Genomic DNA, 10,268 nt, shown 5'->3' on the forward strand with positions numbered 1-10,268 from the left:
TAAAGGCAGTTAACCCAAGGCGGTACCCATTTTTGGCCACCTCTTACCCCTTTCACATTTTAGGAGTTCTGAAGACAGTTCACACATCCACCATGATGAAGAAACACCTTGGAACCTAATCCCAAAATTCTGACTTTTTGATAAAGGTACAAATGAGCAGCCAGAGATTTTTTTCATCTTAACCAGAGCAAATTACAGACCTGCAGATTACTTTAAAGGACTCAGTTTACAAAGGTCAGATTGCATTTACTTTATTAACACAGCAAAGAGCCTACTGGCTTATTTAAAATTAAGTCACAACCCAACCACAGGAAGGCTATCCCTTTTTCTCATCGCAGAAATATTTTCCTCAAAATCCTCTAGACAATTCTAAGCACGTACCTACAGAAACAAGTGTTACTAAGATAACTCAAAACTTGAATAATATTTTCTTTATTTACAAGTTAGAATCAACAAAGACAGTCCAGGGGACCAAATGGGGAGATGACTGAAACCCCCAGAGCCCCAAATGGAGCTGAAGGAATAAGGGAAAACAGAGTAGAAAAAAAAAGTCAACGTAAAAAAAGAGCTCCCCCTTCTTCCCTCCCCATGGAGGCCGAGGGGACCCATGGCCCCCACCCTCCCCGCAGCCTTACCTACCTTAAAATAAATTAGAACAAACAACCTCAAAACAGGGCCCTTAGAAGTGAACAGGGCAGCTATGGCTGCAGGTAACTCCAGATCAGGGCCTTTGCACACTCCCACCCTGTACCCCTGACCCGCCCGTCATTTTGAATGGGGGCTCTATGCCCAAGGTCACTCCCCATGGGACTGGGAATTCAATCTCATTTTGTCCATGTTCCTCCTTCAGTAAATGTCCCCTGCATCCCTCCCCCCTGCAGAGCCAGCTCTCCTACAGAGGGGGGAGGAGACGTGAGATGAAGAAGTGTCACAGCAAGGAGGGGAGGGGTGGGGCAGGGTGGTTTAGGGGTCCGGTCCTGCGGAGCCTTTCCTGCCCCATCTGGCCTGGCCCCTTAGCCTGAGTCTGAGTCACTGGTATCTGAAGAGGAGGAAGATGAAGAGGAGGAGCTAGAATCCGAGCTGGAGCTGGAAGCGCTGAGGCGTGACACTGCTACTTGTTGTGCAGAGGATGACTCTGTTTTCTCACTCGCTGCAGAACAAAGTTGTAAGTTATTAAAGTCTACATCTTCATTTATCAAGAAAAAGACAGTAAAAAGGACAGGGTATAGTACATTTGTAGCAACCTTAAAGTATACTCACCTTTCTTGGGGGGTTTTTTGGTGGAATTGAGCTGCCCGCTGACATCTTGTAACCGCTTTTCCAGTTCCCGCTTTTTCTCCAAAGCCAGTTCCTCCTTTGTTTTACCCACAGGTTTCTTAATAGCTAATAAAATAAATGTTATCAGGATTAAGATTGCCATAAGCACACTGTTATTAACCCCTAGGGTTGCCAAGTTCTTTTCTTGAACATCAGGAGGCAACCAACGCATCCCCTCATCTGGGGAGCTGACAATCTTGAGTGCAAACGTACCCTTCTATCCTTTCTTAGACTGTCCTCAGAAACATGAGGACTGCCTGATTAAAACTGGTGACTCTCATTTCATACTTACTATAGGGCTTCCGTGGTTTCTTTCGTAGGCAGGAAAGGACATAGCGTTCAAGCTCTCTAAGGGTGGATGGCTTGAGCGTTTCGAAATCAATTTCAATCTCTTCTGGATTTGAATCACGTAAAGAGGGCTCCCTGGCTTGAATTATATGAACAACTCGACCCAGTTTCTCTCCAGGTAATTTGTTGATGTCCAGGCTCAACTGTCGTTTCTCATCGTAACTCATGGGCCTGCTCTCTTCTTCCTCCTCTGAATCATAACCCACAGGCAGGGCAGGTGGGGCTGTCTTTGTGGCCTTCTTGGGGAGCCTACAGGTAAAAGAAAGAAAGTGTTTAACCCAGCAAGCAATCCTATTTCCTGACTAGAGAGGAGCTTTTGTTTGTTTTTCCATTAAGGCAAATTGCTGATAGGAGATGGGCTACTGGGACACTATATCAGAGAAGGAGAGCATTTTATGTTTACTTTGGGCTTTGTAAACTTAATACAGGCACACCTTAGCAAATATTGTGGATTCAGTTCCAGGCCATGGCGATAAATGAGTATATATCACAACAAAGCATGCTGTACAAATTTTTTGGTTTCCAAGTGCACATTAAAGTTACATTTATAGGCCAGGCATGGTGATTATTGCCTGTAATATCTCAGCACTTTGGGAGACTGAGGCAGGAGAGGCTTCCTTGAACCCAGGAGTTCTGAGGCCAACCTAGGCAGCACAGCAAGACCTCACCTCTACAAAAAAATTAAAACTAGCCAGGCATGATGCTTGTAGTCCCAGCTACTCAGGAGGCTGAGGCAGAAAGATCACCCAAGCCCGAGGTCAAGGCTGAGGTGAGCCACAGTCATGTAATTGTACTGCAGCCTGGGAGACAGCAAGACCTCAACTCAGAAAAACAGAAGTCACATTTATACTATGCTGTTTATTAAATGAGCAACAGCATTATGTAACAAAATGTACATGCCAATGAAGAAATATTGCTAAAAATGTGTCATAGAGACATACTGTTTGAAAAATGGCACAGAAAGTCTTGCTCGGCGTAGGACTGCCACAAGCCTTCAATGTGCAAAAATTGCTGTTTATCTAAAAAGTGCAATGAACTAAAGCACAATAATACAAGGCATACCTATTATACTTGCTACCTGGTCATTTACAGCAAATTGCCGACCCCTGGTTTAAAGAAAACTTTGCAAAACATGGGAGATGACACCTTTTGGAGAGAAATAGCCAAACCAGTCTGTTTCCTATGCTGTGATAACTTACTTCGTGCCACTGCCCCCAGAAGGTCCAAAGCCAGGAGGGCCTATAGGAGCACTCCCACTCCCACTGCCACTTGCTTTCTTGGACTTCTTGGGTTGAGGTGGGCGGGGTGCCCGAGGCCCCTTGTCATCTTCATCAATCCCAGCTCGGCCTCGATGCTTCTCTGCCTTCCGCTTCTTCTTTTTCTCCTTTTTCTCCCTCTTCCGCTTGGGCTTGGATATTGGACCCTGGGACAGGGCAGCCAGTTGTTCATGTACTGCCCGGAGCTGGAGAGGGGGGAAAAAAAATTATGACAGAAACAAGGAATGAACCTCTTAACCCAGTAAAAACTGAAAATTGGTAAAATACCTGTTCCTGTAATTCTGCCAATCGATGGGCCCTTTCTTCCTCTGAGTCTGAACTTTCACTCTCTTCTTCCTCCTCATCCTCTTCATCTTCCTCCTCCTCTTCCTCAGAGGAGCTTTCACTGCTACTTTCCTCACTGGAAGACTCTGAAGATGATTTGGCCAAACCAGGGGGCAAGGCAGTAGAAACTGGTAAAGGCCCTGGTTCCAGTGGTTCATCTGGCATCTTGGCATAACGGAACTCAAATACATCCTAGAAAGAGAGAGAAATTCAGAACTATGCTAACATGTAGTACTCTGATTATACCCAGTCAGCCAGTGGTACAGCTCCAATTTACAACTGTACTGAATAGAGAGCTCCTTATGTTACTCCAACCTTTACACTCACCTGTAATTTTCGTGCCATGGCCACAACATCGTGGTCTGGAGGATTGTACTTATAGCAGTTGGAGAACATAAGCCGCACATCAGCAGCAAACTCCTGTGCATCCCGGTAATCACGATTCTCCATCTTCCGCTGCAGAAGGAGGCAGCATCAGAAGCTGCACAGGCAGGCAGGCTCACCTTCCCCTGCCAACCCCAGACACCACAAGAGAAGCCCTCTCTTGAGAGCACAGTGGGGATGACCTTAAGGATCTGTGCCCTGGGGTTCAAGTTTGAAGTCAAAGGAATTTGGGTGGGTTGAAGAAATATTTATGTCTAGAAAAAGAAACCATTTCTAAGTGATAGGGGAGGACAGGTGGCCTAAAAACTATCTTACTACCCCTTAATTTCTTAACCGAACACTCCCACATAATAATCCCACCCTGCTTCAAATTCCAGGAAATAAGGATCCTCATTAAGTCCCTGACATTCTGCCCCACTACTGCTTTGTGAAAGTAAAATAATCAAGAATCAAAGACTCCTCTGTGTCCACAAGGACATCTGACTTGTTTTTATCTCTAGGCTCCAACCACTGCCTAAGCATCCCATCTGCCCCACGCAGTGGGTACCTTGACAGTGCTTAGGTCCATGGGGTGCTTGATGATATCATGGTAGTCATGCAGGCCAAGAGCAGAAGCATCCACTGGTTTATAGAAAGGCCAGGCATAGGCAGCATGCTTCTTAGACAGTAACTCTTTCAGAATGCCATTGCAATGTTTTAACTGTTCTGATAGCTTTCCTTTCTTAGAGCTCTGATGTTGTTGCTGAGAGTCTGGTAAGTCTTTGCGTGGGGGCTTGATGGGGCGACCACTCTCTCTACGCATAGGAGGAAGCCGTGCTGCCTTGGGCTCAAGACTTCCGGGAGGGCTAGCTGGGGAACCAGGAGCCAGGATGGCTGTAGGTGTAGGGGTAGTAGTATCTGCTTTCCGCTTTACGCCTTTTTTCTGTAGAGAGAAACAAAACAGGAAGCTATTACCCCAAGTCCATCTCACTTCAAGACCTTTCCCTCCCCACTGTCCGAAGGAAACTCACAGATCCATACCTTGGCAAGGGGCTGAGCTGGGGGAGCTGCAGTAACAGCAAGGAGTGGGGGTCCAGCAGAGTGCAGGGACTTGAGAAGCGGAGAAGAAATGACCGATGGGTGGGGAATGTTGAGGACAGTGGTAGGTATCTCAGGCGGTGGAGTATACAGGGCTGTGTGTGATACAGAAGAGACAGCAGGCACCTGATGGGCACTGGTAATACTGCCCTGGAGTGCTAGGAAAAGGAAAAAGGAAAATTTAGTTTGAACTCCTCCTTTCCCATCTTTAGATCTCCATCTGCAAAACTCCCACTCTTCTTACCTGCCAACTTGGCCCCCTTCTTGTGGCTGTTCTTAGGGATGGTCACCACCAACTCTTGTTCCTCTTGTGGCATTGATGCCACTTTCTGTAGGAAGATTTTTTCCAGCGTTTGTGCCATCAAGACAATATCGTCAGTGGGCTATATAGGAACATAAACATCAATGAAAAAAGTTCAAATGACAACAAAAGATAAACACACCATCATTTTAAGAGGAATTCTGGCTCAGGGCACTAACAAATCCTCCCAAACAGCATCTGTCATCAAGTGCTGAAAATTAACCTACACCAAGCCAACAATTTCCATTCTCTTCCAAGTCAATCTCAAAACACAAAAAAAGTAAATTGTCCCTTAGATTTCAGAAGTAAGGGATAGAGAGCTGACAAGAAAATAGATCCTGTTCTACTCAGGTCTCTGGAGCTTTCTGAGAAACAGGGTCACCACTCACGTATAAAACGTTCTACTTAAATAACCTTTAACTCTGAAGTTAAATGGTTCAATAAAACCATCTGGAGCTCAGGTTTTGTAGACCCTAAGGACTTAAAACTTTATATCTAGCAGTAACAGAAGTACCATCTCTCTCCGTTTACTAAGTGAACATAGAAAAACCTCACCTTGTTGTAAATGTAACAGTTGGTGAACATAGTATTAAAATCTTGCATACACTCTGAGGCAGCCCAGTAATAATTGTTTTCAAGTCTCCTCTTAATAGTACCCATGTCCATAGGCTGTTTAATAATTTTGTGATAATCCTAAATAAAGAAATGCCAGGTCAGAAAAACAGAAAAAAAATGCCTGTTTTCCTAAGGAAACTGGTGACCCCAACACACACACACACCCACACACACACCCTGTGCATCAAAGAAATATAGTTCCCTAACTGCGGCCCCAGTTAAACTACAGGACAAAAAAAATGAATAGGATTCTTAACATCCAAAGGGGGATCCCTACTTTTTCTAACCACCCAGCTCCCACCCATTCTGCAAACTTCCCAACCTGTGACATTACCTCTGGGGTTGGCTATCCATGGACTGCGTGAGGGAAAGGAAGAAGCTAAGAATTTTGGCCACCGTGGTCCTCTCCCAACCTGGGGTGGGAATCTGTAAAATGGAGCCAGGGCACAAAAGTTAAGGAAGGACACATGGAGGACACAATTAAAAGATGCCAAAGATAGTGATAGCAAGCGGTTGGATCAATCACAAAGGACCAAAAATCCAGAAATCTGGTGGCTATCTGACCTACAGAGGAGAAATGGGAACTCCCTAGGGGCCGCAGCACCTATACTAAGCAGCCCACCCCCATTCACACACATTCTTGCTCATTCCCATACCTCCCCACTCCTGTATCTCTACTCACCGGCAGACCCAGTTTGACAGCATCCACAGGCTGCCGGAATGGCCATGCAAACTGATGTTTCCACAGGGCCTTCATCACCACTTTGTGTAGATATTGCAGCTGGTTGGTAACTCGTCCTGGCTTTTTGGGATTGGACACCTCCGGAGGTGGCGGGTTGGCAGGGGTCAGTTGCAAAGCAGGCACTGAAGCCATTGTGGGGCTCTCAAATCCCTCATACAACAGGGAGGGCTTTCGAATCCTTTTCCCTGGCGCTGCAGCCTCTGGGCCCAACCCCAGTAACCCTGCATTCCCTTCCCCAGGGAGCCTGTAAAAATGGGAAACAAAATTAGATGTGGTAGTCCCGTGCAAATCAGGAACAAGTGGCGCATTTGCACTTTGTCCCTGATGAATGCAGGCTTTGGCCCTAGTGAGGTAGTTACGCTTACACAAGTAGTTCTCAACCAGAACGAACACCTAAACAATCCATGGCGCTCTTTACCGTTGCCCCCTCATGCATTTCTTAACTACACCTATCCAGGTTCCCCCTCAGAAGTTGTATCTGTTCTCATTACTAAATAACAATAAAAACTCTCAAGACAATGTCTTATAGGGCGCAACACCTGAGAACTACAGCCCTATGGGGAAGGGGCTTAAACAAAATAGGTGGAGCTGAGAAACTCAAACCCCAAGCTTCCTCCTCACTAAATTACACTAGAGGTTTGCTGGTTGCCATGGTGGCTGAGCCTGAGAAAAGCTGGTGAAAAGAGGAAGAGAGCAAGTTGGGGACAAAAATTTCATAAAATGCTGACGAGCCACTAACAGTCCATCTGCATAAAAGACATCAAGATCCTCCACAAGCACTGGGTAACTAACGCCAAAGCAGAACGTGAACTAGAAATCCAATAGAAGAACCATATTCGCTCAAGAACAAATTCAGACAAGAAAGCATTTGTCGGACTTCACTGCCTGGACTAACTCAGCCGCCAGCACCCAAATTATTTGCACCAAAATAAAGTCTCCTCCCTCCAAGGAATTAAAAAAGCAGCTGCCCAAGAGGCCAAGGTCAGTAAACCCCCTCCTAAGAGAGCCCCCGATGCCCACGCCGCTACAAAATACGATCCCACTAATTGTTCCCACTGTAGCATCAAATCTGGAGACTAAAAGCCAACGGTGGCTCACTTACAGTCGCTCTGGTGCGCCTCCGGATTGGCTTTTTCCCACCTCCTAAGATGTTAGACACTACGTGAAAATCTCATTGTTTACATCGCAGACTGAACCGGAGAACTCAGCTCCACCCTCCTGCCCTGAATGAAACTCTCAACGTTATGAACAATCCCACCAAAAAAACATACAAGCAACCTACCCAGACACTGAAAGACTACAAGGAATTTAATGATATACCCTAGACAGTAAGAAGCTACAGGCTAGAAGTGACCGTCTACCCTACTCTGGGAATCCCCATTACCAATCTCTGAAGCTCTATCGCCATGGCAACCCTACATGACACTAGAGGTGGCCACGAACTCCCCCCAAAAGGCTATGACAAACTGCCGCTAGACACCAGGCCCACCAAACGCGGGATCTGTTCACTTAGGAAATGTCCAACCCACTGCATCCCACCGCCAAACTAGCTCTGCCTGGCTCGGTTAAGACTCTGCCACGACAGTAGTGTGTAAACTGACAACCTGTATTCCCTCATACGCACTAACTGGACCGCCGCCACCGTTCCAAAACCGTTGCTCAACCCCCTCCGCGAGCCCGTCAACAGCTGCGCCGCAAAAAAGCAGCGCGCTGGAGTCGTTCCGTACTCTCCGGACACTGCGTCCCGCCGCCCAACGTCCCCTCCACACGCGCGCGGTTCGCGGAGACGTACTTGTGGGGAGTCACGTTTTGCAGCATCTTGACCGCAGGGAACCGGCGCTGCCCTCAGCCGCGGAAAGTCCGGATGGCCTCGGTTCCCCTCACTGCCCGGTCCAGCATAACCCGGGAAGTGGGGGGGGTCGTTGCTCTTGGCCCTCCAGGCGACAACCCCCCCCCGGCCGCCCGGCCGGCACGAAAGCAGTCTCTAATACAGGGTCTCTCCAAGAGCTCCGGGCAGCTTGGCGCGCTCCGCAGGCGGCGGACAGCAAGAAAATGGCGGCGGCCTCAGCTGAGGCGGGCGAGCAAAAGGGGGACTGACTCTTCAAACCCAAAGACGGTCTCCGATCCCAGACACCGTCGCCAATATAGCCCGCTGATGATCTGCAGGGATCCCCTCTTCTCGTCGGGACCGTCTGGGGAGGACGAGGTCCCGTTTCAATCTCGGATGGAGGCGGATGAACAAGAAAAGTGGTTTAGGGAGCCGCCGCCTCCATCTTTGAAATCCTCTTGAGGGCGGTGTAGAGGGGGAGGACAGACTCCGAGGATTGGGCGGGGCCCGAAAAAGGGGAGCTTCGGGGGCTTCTATAGGGTCTGTACTGTCCGCCGGGACCAGTCATAGGCCGAGACGAAGGCCATTTCCAAGCGGATGGACGTGGATTGTAATGGCGGCCCCGGACGACTCGAAGGCTGTGTATCAGTAGGCAGAATCCTCCAGCTCGTTCTAGAGGCTGCTCCACTCCAGCGCGAAATGGCGCCGCGGAGCCCCGCGCCAGCCCTTTATATATAGGCAGGGGGGAGGAGCTTCGCTGCTCATGCGCGCCACCCAGCTCGAGATTTCCCCCACCCCCTCCGCGCGCGCTCGCTCGCTCACGCGCGTGAAGAAGCGGAGCCGGAGGGGGAGGGACACTTCTCCGCGGGAGCTTTTTCTATTGGCCGACCGAAGCGATGACGTCATAAGCTCATTTCCAAAGTGTCAATCACCAGGCAAAGAGTGCCGCATAGACCCATAGGGAAGTGGCAACCCGCCACATCTCTGAGCCAATTGGCTGAGCTGTGGTTCCGCGACTCCAGGGAAAGAGGGAGGCTGGAAGGGGTGCAGGAGCCATCGCCCCAGAACCCTCTTCCCGCCTCCCCTTCCAACAAAGTCCTCCCAAGCTTCCAAGCACGGTGCAACCGGAGGCTGCCAAGCTCGGGCAGGTCGTGCCATTCGTAGCTCCTCCATTGGCCAGACCGGCAGAGGGACGGGAGGGGTCGTGTGGGCGTAATCGGCCTCTGCTCTTCAGGGGTGTGGCCGCAAGGCGCCCAACGGGTGGTAGTTCTCCGCAGTAAGGCCGCGGCTGCGAACAATCTGAAACGAGAAAGAAGACGCCATCTTAGAAGCCGCGGCCTGCTCCTCTGGCGAGCAGCTGAAAGGCTTCAGAATGCAGCCACGAAGGGACCTAACGTTTCTATGCTACACAATCGACAACACAGGCTTGCCACAGTCTTAAGATCCTTCTCCCTCCCCAAGAACAAACAATAGAAAGACAAAAGCAAAACCCTCATCCACTTATCTGTTAAGTCCTAAAGGCTTATCAAGGCCACCAAACCTACAAAACGACCCCCAAATTTGCACGCCCAAACATCTTTCCGATTCCTCTCCACTCATACCTTCAGTTGCCAACATAAATATCCGTCCGCTCGAAAAAACCTTGGCCGCCCTGACAGCCCTAAGATGGTTGCAAAGTCTCCAAACGCATCCATCTACCCTGTAAAGGTAATCCATCTCACCTCTTTCCCAAACTTCATTCCGGCGCCTGGCTCAGCGGAAGAGCAAGTCCTGCGAGGGGCGAATTAGGGAAAACACCTTTCCCCTCCAGGCAAGCTCAGACCTTTCCCCACACTCCACATCCCCTTTCGCCAGGGCGGACTCGTACCCCCCTCTAAGAGTCCCTTCGCCACGGGGGCGAAAGAACACCCCCATCCCCCCACCAGGGTCCGGAGTCCTCCCCACGGAGCGGCTCGTCCATCGGTCAGCGCCAGGGAGGAGGGCGAGCGGAGGAGGCGGCGGCTGCGGCTCAGACTAGCCCTCCCCCTCCTTCTCTCCCCTCCTCCCCTCCCCCCG

The 10,268-nt window shown here is 49.4% G+C and overlaps 1 protein-coding gene across 4 annotated transcripts; it reads right to left on the minus strand.

Annotated features, from left to right (window-relative positions):
- Positions 1–235: 235 nt before the first annotated feature.
- Positions 236–10,242, minus strand: BRD2 (bromodomain containing 2). 4 transcript variants are annotated; one of them, XM_021713357.1, is made up of 14 exons: positions 9,935–10,242; positions 8,174–9,512; positions 6,326–6,629; positions 5,978–6,069; positions 5,584–5,721; positions 4,972–5,110; positions 4,671–4,885; positions 4,198–4,572; positions 3,594–3,722; positions 3,210–3,458; positions 2,865–3,127; positions 1,610–1,914; positions 1,261–1,383; positions 236–1,150 (listed from the first exon to the last, which is right to left on the minus strand). In XM_021713357.1, the coding sequence occupies exons 5-14, from the start codon at positions 5,692–5,694 to the stop codon at positions 1,014–1,016; spliced, it is 2,046 nt and encodes a 681-aa protein (XP_021569032.1). In that variant the 5' UTR covers positions 5,695–5,721; positions 5,978–6,069; positions 6,326–6,629; positions 8,174–9,512; positions 9,935–10,242; the 3' UTR covers positions 236–1,013. The 4 variants fall into 4 exon arrangements, with proteins under 4 accessions (XP_021569032.1, XP_021569030.1, XP_008058554.1 ...); XM_021713355.1 differs by lacking the exon at positions 5,978–6,069; XM_008060363.2 differs by lacking the exons at positions 5,978–6,069; positions 9,935–10,242 and having other exon boundaries at positions 2,865–3,088; positions 8,178–8,261.
- Between the last annotated feature and the right edge of the window lie 26 nt (positions 10,243–10,268).

The sequence above is a fragment of the Carlito syrichta genome, unplaced genomic scaffold, assembly GCF_000164805.1.
Source record: "Carlito syrichta isolate Samal-C Ts95f unplaced genomic scaffold, Tarsius_syrichta-2.0.1 Scaffold92604, whole genome shotgun sequence".
NCBI classification, from domain to species: domain Eukaryota; kingdom Metazoa; phylum Chordata; class Mammalia; order Primates; family Tarsiidae; genus Carlito; species Carlito syrichta.

Excerpts from the sequence above, each read along its gene's own strand:
- BRD2 (XM_008060355.2), bottom strand. The coding sequence starts at position 8,203 with ATGCTGCAAAACGTGACTCCCCACAA. Across the intron at positions 3,723-4,197 it reads TGGACCTAAGCACTGTCAAG|CGGAAGATGGAGAATCGTGA; the intron begins GTACCCACTGCG and ends CTCCTTCTGCAG. Across the intron at positions 3,459-3,593 it reads CCATGGCACGAAAATTACAG|GATGTATTTGAGTTCCGTTA; the intron begins GTGAGTGTAAAG and ends CTCTCTTTCTAG.